At 40.4% G+C, this 18,134-nt stretch overlaps 1 protein-coding gene across 1 annotated transcript in view; it reads right to left on the reverse strand.

Annotated features, from left to right (window-relative positions):
- RNF150 (ring finger protein 150) overlaps positions 1–18,134 on the reverse strand; it is a 215,368-nt gene that overhangs the window by 33,719 nt on the left and 163,515 nt on the right. The window contains exons 5-6 of the mRNA XM_069493476.1: positions 9,480–9,576; positions 3,526–3,739 (exon numbers count right to left, since the gene is read on the reverse strand). Coding sequence (XP_069349577.1) covers positions 3,526–3,739; positions 9,480–9,576 — 311 coding nt within the window. The remainder of the gene's footprint in view (positions 1–3,525; positions 3,740–9,479; positions 9,577–18,134) is intronic.

The raw sequence follows: 18,134 nt of genomic DNA on the forward strand, positions 1-18,134 counted from the left end.
ACTAGTTTATGACCTTGGTCAGTTATTTTAATCTCTCTGTGCCTCCCTTTCTGCATCAATGAAATGAGGATCAAAATAATATTTACCTCATAGGGTTGTTGTGAACTAGTATATGAAAAAGTCTCAACAGGGTGCCTGGTATGTAGTTGATGTAATTTATTTGTTAGCTACTATTGTTTTTATTTCTTCCTTTTCTAGTAATTTCCTGGGTCTATAGAGGTGTGAGGAGGGGAAAGGTTAATTTGGAGAAAAGTCAGGTCCAACCTCCACTGTTTTATTTATTGTTGATTTACAGCATTATTGTATCCCCAGCTACACTTATGTCCGCATCCATGTTATTTATACATAGCAATAGAGAGTTGATTACAATAGTGTTGATGAGAACTTGAATCTTTTTGCTCAACTTAGTCATGCATTTGTGTTTGTTCATTTATTGGTTAAAAATTTACCTGAGTAGGGCACTAGGCAATTTAAAACCTGTATAGAGCAGAGAGTTTTCCTCTGAAGGAGTCATAGCCATTTGGTTAATAGTGTCAACCATTAACATCGAATTGGAATGGTCACGTTTGGAAAAATCTGTTAAATCCCAATGAATGGAACTAATCAGAAATATATGGTCTGGGAAAAATATTTTGTGGGGAAAATTTAGTTTCTGTACCAAGAAACTGATATCTCTAGCCATATTCATCAGTCTTAAGACTACAGATATGGTCTTACCACTGTTGTTTCTTCATCTCAACTTTACCAATACCTTCCTTTGAGATTATCTGGTATTTTTCCCTTCTGTTGTGAACAGCGGTCCCTACTTCAAGCTTAGTTTGAATACTTTCACCTGAAGTCATTCAATAAATATTTACTGAATGCCTGCTATGACCCAAACACTCTATTTTATGCAAAAACAGCTCAGGGATTATGAATTACAAGGATACAGACCATAATTTTTATTTTATTTTTGGATGTATTTTAACCTACAATGTATTTACATCTGTTTTGTTTTAGATGTAATTTAATCCACACTAAATTAAGATGCTTTTTCATCCGTTATCTGGGCTTTACTAAGATGGATGAAGTATGTGGCCACTCTTTAAAATAGGAAATCTGACAGATGACACATTTTCTCATGAAAATCAAGTGACAATTCTATTGCAAGGATAATGATCCATTTTTTATTTGTTTCTTATGAGCTCAAACAAAGCTCATACCTTAAATGTTTTTCAACTGCTGGCAAAATTTTATCAGGATTTCCAATATATTTGATTAAGGTCACTAATGGTCATAGGTGTGATGTCCGATAAATGGAAAAATTATGAGACCATCTTGTATACTTGAGAACTTGCTTGACTTGAGTCAGACAATTACTGCCCTGGGCCACAGTTTTCTCATGGTAAAAATTAGAAGTTTATCCTGGTAAGAATAAAATGACTTTTAAGGTTCTTTTATTTAAATTACTGGGATTCTAGAACTACGCTCTCCAGTATGGTAGCCACTAGCCACATGTGACTACTGAGTATTTCAAACGTGGCTAGTTCAAACTGAAATGTGCTGTAAGTGTAGAATACATACCAGATTTTGAAGACTGAGTACAAAAAAAGAGAAAATATTTTGGATATGTTAGGTTAAATAAAATATATTATTAAAATAAACTTCACCCATTTAGTTTTTTTTTTTTTTTTTTTTTGAGACAGAGTCTCGCTTTGTTGCCCAGGCTAGAGTGAATGCCGTGGCATCAGCCTAGCTCACAGCAACCTCAAACTCCTGGGCTCAAGCGATCTTCCTGCCTCAGCCTCCCGAGTAGCTGGGACTACAGGCATGCACCACCATGCCCGGCTAATTTTTTCTATATATATTTTTAGTTGGCCAGATAATTTCTTTCTATTTTTAGTAGAGATGGGGGTCTCGCTCTTGCTCAGGCTGGTCTCGAACTCCTGACCTCGAGTGATCCACCTGCCTCGGCCTCCCAGAGTGCTAGGATTACAGTTGTGAGCCACCGTGCCTGGCCCATTTAGTTTTTAATTTTTTAGTGTGGTCACAAAAAATTGACATTACATATGCGGCTTGCATTATATTAATAGTAGACAAAAAATATTAATATTGGACAGTACCACCAGTCTAGATCTTCAAAACAAGGGGATCAAAATCCATTTTCGGGGCTTTTAAGTGCCTAATAGTCAATATTTCAATACTGATATATTAATATTTATACCTCTAAAAGTCAAGTTTTTGAAGTTAAAAATATTTTTATCAAAAACTATTACACCTTGCATGGGCAGGTATTTCTCACCAAGTTCCTCTTCAAGCTACCTTCTGTCAAGGTCCTGTGAAAATATTATGGTTATGATACTCAACATTCAAACCCGATGGGGTCATCTCAACTGTGTCATAAAAGATTATCAGGAAATAGACCAAATGATTAAGAGTGATTATTTTGTGGTAGTAGCATCCTGAATGATTTTCTTTCATTCTTTGTTTCTTATTCAGAAAAATTTATATCTTTACATTTTAGTATGATTTTATAATTTCTATAAAAATCACAAACATGTAAAAAAAAAAAAAAAAAAAAGACTAACTTGAAAGGAAATACCCCCAAATACTTCAATCTGCTTCTCTAGATTTCCAAATTCCTATAGTGAATAGGTTAATTCTATCAAGAGAAAGAAATACACTTTGTTTAAAAATTGCCATATCTATCCACTCTTTTAAGCTTAAACCTAAGTTAATTTGCATGCTGATTTTCTTAGAACTCCTGAAGCTTTTATCTCTACTATATTAGACTGAATAGTAGGTACTTTAGATTTTTGCTTCAATCTGATGCTAATACAGGCATTTTAATATTTTTATGGTAATTACCATAAAACAGAACAGGATTTAGTGACTGTCTATGCAGGAGATGGGGGGAAAACATCCAGAAGATATTTTAATATGCAAGGCCACTGTATATAGCGGTTTAGGTTCTACTGCAAAAATGACCATCTAAAGAGGTACCACTTACATCCGAGTCCTAGAGCAACAGGAAAGCAGCCTCATGCACGTGGTCCAGACTAGCTCATATAGCTGCGTGCACTTTTAGGAGGGCTCAAGCACATACATGTACACACTCACGTGTGCGCACACACACACACACACACACTCGAGCGAGTGGGGTTTGTGCCTTATACCAGTCCTGCTGACTAGCCCTGGGGTTGCTTCTCTCACCTGCCCTCCAGTCTGAGAGGCCAAACCCACAACACTACCTGGCTCAGGTGCCATGGGGAAGGGGACATGGAGAGCGCACAGTGCTGCGGTGCGTGCCCTGGTGTCAGCGTGTGGGCAGGCAAGAGTGTGGGCACATGGAGCCAGGCCCCCTGTCTGCCCTGCTGGCTCTGGAAAGAGCTGCGCTTCTAAGGGCCTGACAGGTATGACCGATGAACCTGGCAATGATATACGCACTCAATTTTTTTCTTCTTCTCAAGGAAAGGTATCTTTTCCCGATTCCAAAGAGGCAACAGCTACTCTGGCTATGGCACTTTTAAACACAGCAGAACTTACTGTTAGTAGTAAAGATAACTTCCCCCTCCTGGGGCGTCATGGGGTCTGCATCCTGGACCACTTGCAAGGCTCCCACAGTCCGGACAGCAGGGTCCAAAGTGACTGAACTTTCATTGACTGTCGTGTCGCTTGCACCTGTGATCTGGTTGGTCGGTGGCCCTCCCAGAGAGCCCTCGAAGTCGGTGGGCAAGTCGTCCATGCAGTCGGCGTTGGGCTGAGGGGGGTAGAAGAGGACCTGTTCTTAGTGCACATGGTCAACTTGGAGATGAAATGTCTACAGCCTAAATATTTTGTCTCAGTAAAAAATAAGTTCTTTACTATTCACTTTTGAGCCATTTTATTTAAAAAGATTCCAAATATAGTTTCTGTAACATTAACATGAAAAGATCTTCCAAAATTTTCTTTCCAAAGGTTTCTTTTAGATCTACGTATAAATTTTTAATTCCAGGGGTAGTAATATCTCTACCCATTTAAATATTACTTAGGGGGAATACATGATATTTATTTATAAAGATAGCACTTCCTTACATACACGGTTAACATCCCACTTGGGCAGAGCTGGCAGCCTGATAATTATCCCCAAAGACTCACACATTGTTTACAAATATACTAGTGTTATGAGAGTGGGAGGGGGATAGAATCTGAGTCACTATAAATTGTTCATTTAAGATACACACATACACACAAACACACACAAAAGCACAGGGTAAGACTATTCTTTTAAAAACATAAGCCAAAAACCAGTTATAGAAAAATATTCCCATATCCTTAGTATGGAATTAGTCATGCATCAGTCAAATCCTCTAAATTAAAGTCTTAGAATCTTAAAACTAGGGTGAGACTATCTTGTTCCATCACCCATTCATTACAGGACTCTTTTTTTCCTCCTCAGTATCACCGACAGCTCCCCTTGAAAAACACAGCAACGGGAGCTCTCTGCTTTGCAAGGCAGTCTATTTTGGCCAGCACTGGACTCTTTTATTACTGGGCAAAATCTTCTTTGCAAGTTTTACTGTTTGGTTCCAGTTCAGCTGTTTGAAGCCATAGTGAATATATTTTAGCTCTTCCACAAACAGCTTTAAAAATTACTTTCAGTTGTTACGTCTCTACATGAACTCATAAAAATTATTTTTAAAAGGTGGTGGTGGAGGGGTCTGGTCTCAAGAAATATTAAGAATAGCTGTGATTTTTTTTTTTGCTCTAGTCAGAACTTCAGAGAGATGATAATTATGTGGTTTTACACTCCCAATGTATGCAGAATGTGATGGTCACGATCAGGTGAGGGGAATTCTGAGTTGACACTGATTGAATTAATACCACAATTTTGCATTTGAAGTTTATTAGAAAACCCACAACTCATGAACTCCTAGGGAGCACAAAGCAAGAAATCCTAAGTGCTAGATGCTTGTCCTAGTTTTCTGCTCCGAAGCCATGTAAAATCAGTCTCCTGAGTGCCACACCCAGGTTTCTAATAGGCAGCTGGAAATCTCCATCATCCCACAAACTCCTCAAATTCAGCTCATTCCTTTCTTTCCTGCATTCTCTCTTCTTTTTGCCTTCTTTAGCTCTCGGAAGTGAGCCAATTCATTGAAACTCAATTTGTCAAAAGTCAATTCCTAGAATGACCAATTCACCAAATTTACTAGATTTACTGAGAAGGTGTGTTTGTGAACATTTTCTCCCCATTACCCATTTCCCTACCTCCTTGCAATCTCGTCTCCAGTTTATTGGTCTTTACTATCTCACCAGAGCATTCTTTTTTTAAAGAGCACAGGTATGATTCTTCTCTTCTCCTAAGGAAGGAAGTCCACGCTCCTTCGTGTGACAGAGCAGATGCTCTACAGCTGAGCCCTGGCTTAGTTTTCTGGCCTCACCTTCCGCCTTTGGAAACAAAGAGCAGACCACACCTTACCTTGTTTCAGTGTGTGACCTCATGCTTTCCCTCTGCTCAGGATGACATTTGTCCCAGTCACCCTTCCTTTCCCATCCCAAGGTCTCAAACCAACCCCTGGTGAATTCTCAATCACCCTTTAATTCCTAGGCCAAATGTCCCCAGCATTTTATGTGGCACTTCTCCCATGCTGTCATGGTTATTATCTGTTAATGTGTTGGCCTCACTCTGCTGGGCCATGTGCATTGTAGAGTGAAGCAACCGTACCATATTGATCTTGGATTCCATCCCCCACGCCCAATAGTGCCACTAACAATTATTATGTGCTCAGTAAGTGTTGATTTGAAAATCGTATCTGAGTCTTAGATATTTGCTCTAAAACTTGGGCATGTTAGTATCTGCCCTAGATCAATTAAGGGAGGATTTGATACAATACTATAAAGTTCTGTGCAAAGGTAAGATATGCTATGTACAGATGTTTATTAAGCAAAACCAACTGAGTGGGGGGTATCAGGGAGAAAAAGACCTCACAAGGGGGGGGCACTGTGGTTATTCTTTCAGCCATAAACACCTGAATACGATTATATCCAATAACGATTGACATATTTTTCAAAATGTTGATCCTGGTTGTTGACATTGTCCTTTCATTTTATGTAATTTCTCAATTTTGATGCACTGTATGTTTTGCTTTTAGTTTTGGGCCAGTAGGAAAAGTGTCATATCTTTAACAGAGCAGGTAGGGGGTGAAAGAGCTAATCAGCTCACCGAGACTGTCAATGATCTGAGCATGAATAATTTGGCTTGGATATAATATTTACTAGACCAACTTTTCAGAACTCAACAGATTTATATCCACTCTACATGGTTCATTAAATAGAATAATATTTTGAAAAGAAACCCCATTTATATACTTCTAAGAGAAGTCATAATCATAATGTTTTAAAAAAGATGTCAAATGCTATTTACAAGTGAACTCTGCATGAGTATAAAGATTCAGGTTAGCATGGAGAACTCCTCAAATAAGGCAGCTGCTACATAGCTAGAGAGTTGTGAATACACCAGCTACACAGGATTCTTCTATTCAATAATAATCATCAGCCTATTCATATCAGGATAATAGTGATAGGAGAGGGTGTTTGCTGGCATATGAAAGACCCAGGTTATATGGTACCTTAGAGAATTCAATGAAACTGTTTGTCATCCTTCAAAGACAGACCTAGATCTGACTGGATAGAAAGGAAGGTGAAGCACTGTAATGTAGATAAAAGGATAAAAACACTTCTAGTAATAAAAGACTCTGCCTCCTTTCAATTTGGTATTGTATTTCTCTGAGCAAAATTTAATGGAAAAAGATATCCAATGTTATGGGAGTTTCATGATTCGTGAGCTATGCTCTCATTCTTCAGCTCATTGTAGAGAAATCACTTACAAAATGAAAATGTCCCCCACTCTTGGCTTTCAACTTAAATTTATTTGTCTTATAGCACAGGCAGGCACAAGGACACTCAGTGAAAAACAACAAAAACAAAAACAAAAAAACCCCCAAATAATATACCACCTGTGTAATCTAGTGGATCAGGATAATAACCAAGTTGTTTATGAGTCGACACCATTCAAAGGAGAATCAGGTGAAATTCGTAAATACGATTCTGTAACTAGCATGTTCAAGACTCTGAGGGCTATAATTTATTGAGCACTGAACAGATATAAGGGATACAGAGATGATGTATCAACAGACATCCATTATCAGAGAGTGGCAGGCCCTTTTCAATTTTCTTTGAATAAGAAGAAATGGAGTATAAGGAATATAGGAAAAATTCTAAGATGACTTCTTTAAGCTGCATTAAAAAGGGTTGGGTTAGATATAGGAAGTATTTTCTAAATGAGAACGCTGTGAGCTTGCCCAATGAGATGGAAAGTTTTGAGAATGGAATAGAAGTCATCTCGCCGGTATAATTTAGGCATAGGGTTACCCAATGGCAGAAGGATGGAATGGAACAACACCCCAAATTCCTCCGAGATCCTGACTTTGTCATTCTCTAGGACAAAAACAGAAAAGCCCTGGGAGGCACAGAGGGTAGCCATATGCCTTGGTGCTTTGTGAGAAGTAGCACATGACACGTGCCTCATTCTTCATGGAGGATGTTCTGTTCTGCTGGGTGGGCTTGGATATGTGTCGTATTCTTGTTCAGCTGGCCTTTAAAAATTCTTGGCAAAATCCAAAAGATGCTACTGATGTTTATTTTTCTAAGAGTCAAGTGTGAGAAGGAAAATCCTTATCCAGATTTGATAGGCATCAAACCATGACCAGAATGCCCAACTGCTGAAAGTTAAAATGTTACTAATTTTGGAAACGAGCCAAGAGGTCACCAAATAATTCTATTTTAAAAATAATAATAGAAATATTTGCAACTCATTTACAAATAGCTTCTGGAGAAGTTATAGCTCCAGGGGGAAAGTCTGGAGTCAAATGGTATTTAGCACAAAATTTAACTACAGGAGCTTGTTTGGTTTCATTGTCCTGACCAGAGAGCAGTGGGACACTTAGAATCTCTGAAAATATCCTGAGCAATAGAAACTAGGTCAAATGATGCAACTGTCTCCCTTGGATTGGGAGAATTGTGAGGATTCTAGATTTTGCAGACCACAGACACACACACACACACACATTCGAGCACACACATACATACATTTCCCCCTCCCTTGAAAAAGTAAGTTACAGCCAGAAATGTAAAAAGTACAAAAACTGAGTTCAATTTTTTAAGTCACCAGTATCTGGTAGAGATGTTGGGTTTTTGCTAATGTTTCATGCTCACTGCAATTGATTTTCACCTTGAATGCATTATGCATTTATGACTCTGGTCTGAAAATTTAATGCATTGTCTTAAAAATCTACCTCAAAGCTATAGTCGCACAGGTTGATTTGTGTTTGGACTATCAACTGTGTAAATCAGCACACAGCTGGCATGGAGACAGCTGGCACAGGGTAGAAAATTCAATTCAGGGTAGTTCTTCAGTGTGCCCCCTCCAACAGAGCCACTCTGATATTCCTACAATAATTAGCCCTTTGGCATTAAAGAAAACCTTTGATATGGGATCTGATCCTTTCTTCTTCAGTGACATCTTGGGACTATTAACATTCTCTTTATTCTCTGTCCTTAGTAGTGAGGAGTGACAACAGGGAGGTGGCAGCAAAGTGGAGGGGACAGAGGAGGCTGGCATCTGCATTCTGTTTGCCTGGCTGCTTTTAGACAGTGCCTCATGCTTTCTCACATCGCTCTGTGTCGTCCTCGGATTTGGTGGCCTGCCGTGCTTCCTGCCCTCCTCTGCGCAGAGGGGATAACTCACAGCAGCTGCTGTCTCCCACCCACCAGGTTGTGGGCTTCACTTGACACAGTCCTGGGAAAGTCTCTCCCTGGAGCATCCAGCCAGCTGGCGGGATTCTCTCCGTACTGGGGGAGAGACTAAACTTCAGAAAACATGTAGCTGAGGGAACCAGCCCGATGGTAGTGGTAGGATTCAGTGGCTCTGGTCTCCTGTGCACTCAAGGTCTCCCCAGAGATCTGAGTCAAGCAGAGGCTTTGAGCCGGATTCTCAGCCACTGTCCTCCCCTCCCATTGCTAGGAGGAGCTCGTTGCCTCTGAAAGCTAGGTGACTGTGGGGCAATGCCACAAAGTGTGGCACGCGGAGCTCCCTCGTGGCTGAGCGGGGGCAATGATGCAAAAGGTGGGCAATGTGCGACTGGCCCGTCATGCCTCTGCTGGTGGCCCACCTGCCCTCACCTGCCGCAGCCCACAAGAGAAGTCAATGGGCTGCACACCCTGTACTCTGACTCACAGACAAATACGACGGACGTGGTGAAAGGGTTGTGATGTCCTCAGATTGAGAAAAAGTGAGAGGACAAATGTTTCCAGACACAGGTGTTCTCTCGGGGCCTCCTAAGATGATGCAACTGCTATGTGACTTAGAGGGGACATAGAAAATCCAGGTTAGGATGGTCCCTGCCTTGGGGGCAACGCAGAAAGACAGACATTACGATGCTGTAAGGCTGTGCTGTGCTTACCGGGATCCCTAGGGCTTTAAGAATGTTCATCTTGCACATGGGGCAGGTGCGATGATCTAGAAGCCAGGGGTCAACACAGGACTTGTGGAAAAGATGCCTGCAATGAGAACCATACATCTTAGAGCGGTGGTAAGTGCAGAGACGACCTAGTCCACCATAGCCCAGCAACTTGTCCAAGGTCACGCAACTGCTCCGTGGCAGAGCCAAGACTTGAACCTCCAACGCCTAACTCCTGGGCCAAGTGTTTCCTGTTATATCCTATGATGATATTAGTCAAAATGTGTCTGGGTCCCAGGAATGTCCTATATAATTTGCAAATGAGTCCTCCAAGTTTCTGTAAGCGTAGAGAAAGTAGAAATTGAAAGATTTTTCTCTTTTTCAATGGGAAGAATGTTTAATGGAAAGAATGCAAGTGGGGGAAATTGTACAGACCTTGCAGGATGACTTAATGATGCTACTTTTTAAAAAATCCAGAATTTCTTTCCCCACAATCAGAAGATAAGTGGAAAGTAAAGGATGATTTCTCCTAATATTTGGGGTCTAACACAAAAGAGATAAAGAGCTCCTGGAAGCACTGAATAACACAAGTGACACTTTAAGTTGTTACGGCTGCTGGCTGTCAAATCAGAAGCCAGAGCGAAAGTCTGGCTTGTTTCACTGTGGTTGACCGTTACTGTTTGTACAGGTGATGTGCTCTAATATATCGCCATTCACATATGCCCATTGTTGGGAGCCTTCATCCACGTGGCAGAGGTGGGGCATTTATTAGGTGCAGGAGGGCTTCCTAACTGAACTTTCTCTCAACTGGGATAGCAAGAGCCCACTCAGAAACGTCAGGAGCTGCTTGATCAGAGCTTTTCCTCTTACTCTCAAAACTCCAGACCCCAGGCAGAAGCAGTCAGAATTTCCTGCCTGGGGCAAGAAGAGAGAGAACTAGGCTTCCTTAGGACATTCTGTCTATGCTTGGCTCTCTCTTTCTCTCTTCTCAGTGGGGCATTTTTCCTGAATATTTCTACCCTGCTCTCTCCCTTTCACCTTCTTTTGTTCTAACTGTTCCAAAATCCTCACTTGCTTTGTGTTAGAGAGCTTTGGGCGCAAATGCTTAAAAAGTTACCCCCAAATTAGAGAAAAGAGTTCAGTAAGTACCACTTTTAAAATTGAAATTAAGCAGAACTCAAATGCCAAGGATGGGACTAGCTGTATTCAGGATATGATTTGATTGGGGATTAGAAAAAGGAATCGAGGCTACCAAGATGTGTTATGTTTCCAGATTATTGTTTAGGATGCCCTGCAGATTTACTCCTTTGAGGGTATGTATCTCATTCATTCATTCCTTTATCCATGCATTCATTCAGCAAACCATATATACCAAGAAATGTGCTCAACACTGAGAATGAGCATGATGATAGTGACTTGGCTCCTTCCCTTAGGGAGTATAGCAGGAGGCAGACATTAATGAAATTATATATAAATAAACTACTGAGTGGCAACAGTGCTAAGTTCTTCATTAGAAAAACAGGGTGTTGGGAGGGAGGGGCTTATAACTGGGAGATTTATCCTAGTTCCGGTGCTCAGGTTTCCCTAGCAATGTAACAGAGCTGAAACCAGAGGGCCACGGGACATTGTCCACATAAGGGGAAGGGTGGGGCGGGGGAGAGAAAAAGTTTGTTCTAGGCAAAGTGAATGGCTCCTGCAGAAACCCAGAGCTGGCTACTGGGAGGCGGCCAGTCCCAGCGCAGCAGAGGGAGGGAGGAGCAACAATGAGAAGGGAGTGTCTGGCACTCAAGTTGGATAAAGCCACTCCTATACCCCCTCTCCCCGAAAACAATATTGACCTTCCTATGTTCAGGCTCTGTACCTAGGAAACAAGTTCCTAATCTGAACTTGCTCACCAGCTGGTATTGCTCCTGGGAAAATGTCAAATACTCTGGTCCCCTGGACCATCCCTGGGAGGCAGGGCTCCGCTGTGCTTTCTGCACACGTGCTGGAGTCAGAATGACGGCATCATCAGCTGTTTCAACACTCAAATCAGTCACGCAATTTCCCCGATCTCAGTTGTCTCATCTGTAAGATGGAGATCTACCTACCAAAGCCAAGAAGGCTTTCCCTGAGGTTCCAATCCACAGAAGCTGCCGGTTATCCTCAAATGCCCTCAGTTATTTCTCTCTAGGCACTGGTCATTCTTGCATCTCCTCTGCACTGGTTGGTTTTTATGTGTCAGTGTGGCAAGGCTATGGTACCCACGTGTTCAATCAACACTAATCTAGGTGCTGTTATGAAGGTGTTTTGTAGATGTGGTTAATATTGACAATCAGTTGACTTTAAATAAAGATAATTCTTTTTAATAATCTGGGTGGGCCTCATCCAAGCATTTGAACGGACTTAAGAGCAAAACAGAGCTGTCCCTGAGAAGAAATTCTGCCTTGAGACTGTAGCCTCAGCTCCCGCCCAAGAGCTTCCAGCCTGTGGGCCTGCCCTGCCGATGTCAGACTTGCCAGACCCCACGATCATATTAGCCGACTCCTTGAAAAATCTGTGTCTATACCTCTACTTCTATTTCTATATGTTTCCCACTGGTTCTGTTTCTCTGGAGACTCCTGACCAATATAGTCTCCAATTAGAATATAAGCTCTATGAGAGCAAAATCCTTGTTTGCTTGAGTCACTGTGGCATCCCCAGCATCCAGAATAGCTCCTGGCACACAGCAGTTGCTCAAGAAACATGTGCTGCGTGAACAGGCGGACGTTTATTTATCCAAGGACCTGGCACTCCTCCCGGCCTCCGCATGGCCATGAAGTCTCATTCACTGGCTCTTCCCGAATTGCTGTCACATGGCCTCCTTTTCTTCTCAGTGCTGCTCCGTCCTTCACCAGCTCATCATCTTTCCTCTGTATCCCCGCAGTAGCATCTAAACTGCTCTCCACGCGCCTGTCTTTTCCTGTTCTCTTCATCCCACTCATCGTTGCCAGATATATCTTCCTAAAATATAGCGCCAGTTACGTCAGCCGCTGGTTCCATTCTGTTCTGTGCTAGGAGCTGGTACAAAGATGAATAAGACGAGGTCCAGCCCTTCCAGGCAGTACCACAGTCCTGCAGTGATTCCCTGTTAACGACTAAGGAAACGCCACCGAAAGGTCGCACGCCTGGATCCACTGTTTTCTGGCTTTTCAAGCTTAAGCAAGTTACCTTAGCTCTGCAAGACTCAGCTCCTCATTGGTGAAGTTTTATCTGATGGGAATGGGGTTCGTGACTGAATGAGTGTGTGCGTGACAGAGAGAGAGAGAGAGAGAGAGGGAGGGAATAATGCCCACAAAGCTTAAAACTAAGTCCTGGTTCTCCTTAATTATAAACTACCATCAGTCTTCTTAATGCCACTGTATTGCATCTAATTTTTAAATACTATGTGATTACTATATTTCCACTCTTTAGTGTAACCTTTCTAACATGGAAAGCAAGTAACTGCAAATTTAAAAAAAAAAATCAAAGGGAGAACTAAGGGCAAAAAAGTGCAGAAATGACACATGGGGCAGTCAGGCTACTATCAACTAACATTCCTTTATTTCTAGCATTGTATTTCATGTGTTGACCATCAAATATGAAAACTATATCCCTATAATTGGGATTGCAAACATTTTTTTTTCTGCCTTATTTTTTTTCAGAATTTTATGGGGGTACATATGTTTTGGTTACATAATTCACTTTTGTACAATTTGAGTTGAAGTTATAAGTGTGTGCAAACAATTTTTTTCCCCTAATGGAAAAAAAAATAAAAGTCACTAGGCTAAATAAATAAACAAAGGAGTAGGGAAGGAATCTGGAGTTAAGTGAAATGCACCAACAGTTTAGTAAACATCTCAGCAAAGTCAACCTCAACTCATCTTATTTGTATGATTCACATAGAACACTGTCCCTTCCCATGTTTTAACAAGCACTGTATGAGAAAGTACACAGAGAAGGACAACAGGAGTAGGTATTCTAGCTCTTAACAATTCTGACAGTTTGGAAGTACAACAAAGGGCTGCCAAAACTGTTCTCTTTGCTCATTCACCAAAGAGAAGCAAACATTTTAAAGACAGTTCTTCAAACCTCTGAAAAAAGAAAATGCAGACAACTGCATAATGATGCTGAGGTGGTTATGATAATAAGTTCTCACGTTTTTTAGCAGTAATGACAAAACAGGGTAAACTAATTTCCACATCTATTGATTCTTGTTTTCTGTTCTTTCACCTACATGTGTGATTCTCTCCCCAATTAAATGACATATTTTTCCCCCAGCTGGAGAAGGAAGGTGGCTGTTCTGTCCTTTATGTCTCGTTCACTTTTGTGGCCTTGTTAGAGCCCAGCACCCTGCAACTGAGATTAGCATCCTGGGGTTTCCATGTAGCACCAAGGCAGGCTGTGTCATTCTCCTTAGTGAAATGGTTATTAAAGAATGTGAGTCACTCAGGTACCCAAGAATCCCATACTCCTGGGCAATATTAACTATTTAAAAAATATATCCAATGCTTCTATCCATACATAAAATGTTTCTTCAGAGCCTCTGAATCTTATTTGCAAAATTGTCAATGAAGTAAAAGTGATTTTTTTAATTAATGACTACTACGGACAATATCTACCAGTTATTGTATCCCTACTATGTCCCAGGCATGTTACAGACATAACTCACAACAGCCCCTATGAGGTAGAAGTTATTATTCCCATTGTATGGAGGAGGAAAGCTGAAGCTCGTTAAAGTAAATTCTCCAAAGAGCTAGTAAGCTGCAGAGCTAAGATGCAAACCCCATCCTACAGTCAGTGTTTTCTCCCAACTGTACACTCCTCTCTCCCTCCTCAAGCTATCATTGGTAAGGGGGTAGTTGGCGGTATTCAAACTTTTATTTTTTCCTAATGTATGTTTTTGTGCTCTAACTTCAAGCTCTTAACCTGTCTGAGCCTTAGTTTCTTCATCTATAAAATGTGGATAATACTGACGCATTCACTGATACTGTTCATCCAATACGCCAGCTCTCCATCTTCCAGCACATGGGAAGATGACAAGATCTCCTGGTGGTAGCTACGGCCATGTGATACTCTGGCCAATAAATTATGACGAGAAATAACTGATTTCACTTTGAGCCATGGCATTTATTCATCGACCTGGACCTGTCAACAATGTTTGAGGTGCTAACTGCTTTGTCAGCCCAACTGCCACGAGTAGGCGCACGCTATTGATACACAACAGATACAAAGCATGAGTAAGAAGTCTGTTGTTCTGTTAAGCCACTGAGAGTTGGGTTGTTTTTGTTGTTGTTACTGCATCAAAGCTTAGTCTATCCTGACTAGTAAAATACCTTATAGGACTGTGGTAAGGATTAAGTGTTTGTTTAACAAGTGCTTATTTAGTAAGTGTTTAGTGGATAATAGCAATATTAACTATTTTAACTGACATGCAACATTACATGCAAAGTTACTTTTGCTTTTTGCTGATGATATGATCTTATATCTAGAAAGGCCCAAAGATTCTGCCAAGGGACTACTGGAACTGATAAATAAATTCAGCAAAGTCTCAGGTTACAAAATCAATGTACACAAATAAGTAGCATTCCTATATGCCAACAACAGTCAAGATGAGAACCAAATGAAAGACTCAATACCTTTCACAATAGTAACAAAAAAAATAAAATACCTAGGAATATATTTAACTAAGGAGGGAAAAGATCTCTACAGGGAGAGCTACAAAACACCGAGGAAGGAAACAGCAGAGGATATAAACCCATGCTCATAGATTGACAGAATCAATGTTGTTGAAATGTCCATACTACCCAAAGTGATCTACAGATTCAATGCAATCCCTATTAAAATACCAACATCAATTTTTGCATACCTAGAAAAACTAATTCTATACTTCATATGGAACGAGAGAAAACCCTGTATAGCCAAAGCAACCTTAAGCAAAAAGAACAAATTGGAAGGCATCAATTTGCCAGACTTCAAGTTACAGGCCATACACAGGAACAAATAAAACTGATACAGAGTGCAGCAGAGGGACCAGTTACTTTGTGAAGAACTTAAGAAGCGATGGCCTTTAGTAAGGCCTTTTGTACAGCCTACAGGATGGGAAGAACTTCAGAGTGTGAAGACTGGAGGAAAGAAATCCAAAAAGAAGGAATTTACATGAGTCGGGATATAAAGGAAGGACAGGCTGAGTCTCCCTAATCTGAAAATCCAAAAATCAGAAACTTTTTGAGTACTGAAATAATGCTCAAAGGAAATGCTCAAATTGTAGCATTTCAGATTTCGTATTTTTAGATAAGGGATGCTAACTGGTAAGTACAATGCAAACATTCCAAAATCCGAAATCCGAAACACTTCTGGTCCCAAGCATTTTGGATAAGGGATGCCTAACTTATATCATGACAAGTATGGGAAACTCAGTTGGGTTAAAATGGAGGCTATTTCAAGTGCAAGAATGGAAAATAAAGTTGGAAAAGATGGGTCCAAATCAGTATTCTGAAATAATCTAGATGGACTGAGTAGGAAAGAGGTATGAACGGTGAGGAAATCATCCCATGAACCTGAGCCATACATTCTCTCAATCCTCCTGATGAACTTCTCAACATTAAGTTATTTCCTTTTGTATCATTTCATCTTTCTATGTCTCCTATACAGAAAGTCCTTGGAAGGGTGCTGCCCAGTCCCCACTTTGCTGCTTGGTGTTGATCAAGCCAGCGAGAGCAGACTCCTGTCCCCTCCCCCATACTCCATCCCACTGGCCCAATGCCTCGCTGTGGGGATAATTCTGCTTTTGGGTTTGCTCTGAAATGGTCAATTATGAAAAACTCCATTTGCATGATTCCCCTATTTAGGTTATGTAAACGTCATTTAAGAGAAAGAGAAAGAAGAAAAAGGAAAGAGACCTGTCACACATAGAACCAGCAGTACCCATACTGTAGCCAATATGATAGCAGTTTCACCCGATGGAGGAGAGAGAGAGAGAGAGAATGCAGCAAAATAAATGAAGTAAATTACTGGTCACTGTTTTCAGACCCACAATGATAAGCCTGGAAAATAAAATCCAGAGACTGTGGAGAGGAAGTAAACTCCTTAAAGCCCAGCTAGATTTGGTTTCATTTCCTTGGGCTTCTTAGACATTTGGCTTTGAGTCAGGTGAGGGTTTCTGAGGAGGAATTTTAGCCAAGACCATATCCTCAGAGAGTTGACTGTACACGCATCCTGACAGGGATGAGGGTGGCCGAGGTATCACCTCCACAGCCAGTGACACAGTGGAAATAGCACTGGCTCAAAAGCCAGAAAACCTGGCTTTGCTTTGGGCCCTGTGACCCACCTCTCTTGAGTTAAGGTTTTCTTTTAGTAAAAGAAAGGGGCAATAGTGGTGCTTGCCCTATCTATATTATAGGCTGTTATGAAATATAAATTAGACATTATATATAAAAGTGCTTTGTGAACAGTAGAGTGCTTTTCAGAGTTAAAGCATTATAATAAACAACGCTTTATTTCACCCAGTTCTCCATTGTATTGGATTTAAATAGCACAAAAGAATAACCAACAAAACTAAAAATAAAAACAAAAAACAAAACAAACAAACAAAAAAACAACCCTAAGAAACTGTATCTTTTTAAGCTGCAGTGGAAGAAATTAATGCTTTGGGAATACAAGTTAGGAGGGAAGTGCAGGACCCTCCTTTTATAGCGTGGCTCACTCCTTGGGGTTCTGGTGGAGGGAAGCTCTGTGCTTAGAACTTGACTCTGGTCTAATTATATAATTTGGCTGGAGCAGTGAAGCCAGTTGGCATTTATCCTGTGTGTCTACTTGATTAATATAACTGGGGATCAGGACATTTGAAGCCAGAATGCCATATTTAACAAGGTTATTACAGTGCAAGACTTCTTTCCTAAGGCAGCATTTGTTCTGCTGAAAAGACAACCGAAATGAACACATCAGACAGCATTTATCAGCACTGCCATCTTCTTTCATGTTTCCTTCCTTTAATCCCTTAATTAAGTGATATCTAATTATTGGCAGTTTACACATGCTATGTTGTATACATAAAAATCTGAAGTAATCAAAGAAAAATGATTAGAAAACACCATTAGCAAGCTTTGAAATTATTCTGTAATTTTGACTAACGTATAAGTGAACTCTTGTTTTTGAAATTTTATAGCATAGCTTCCTTGGCACTTTAAAATTTTTTCCATTATTTTAAACAAAGGTAAAACATAAAATAAAACGTATAAATCTAAAGCAAGCTTGATGATTGCTTAAGTGTGTGTATATTTATGTACAAAACACCCAGATGAAGATGGACACCATTCCATCACCCCAGAAAGTCCTCCCACCATCTTCCCAATCGGCACCCACTCCTTGCCATGCAACCACTATTCTCACCTCTGTCACGATACTGAATTTCATATAAATGGAATCATAAAGTACATATTCTTTTTTGCCTGATTTCTTTTACTCAAAACATTGTGTTTCAGATTCATTTGTGCCTTGATATATATACATCAATTGCTTCTTTATCAAATTTCTTATTAAAATTTATTTACTTATTCAAACAGATTTAGACTACAGTAGAATAAAACTAGAAATCAATCCTAAGAGGAACCCTCAAAACTATAAAAATATATGGAAATTAAACAACCTGCCACTTAGTAG

The sequence above is a fragment of the Eulemur rufifrons genome, chromosome 18 (assembly GCF_041146395.1).
Source record: "Eulemur rufifrons isolate Redbay chromosome 18, OSU_ERuf_1, whole genome shotgun sequence".
Classification (NCBI taxonomy): domain Eukaryota; kingdom Metazoa; phylum Chordata; class Mammalia; order Primates; family Lemuridae; genus Eulemur; species Eulemur rufifrons.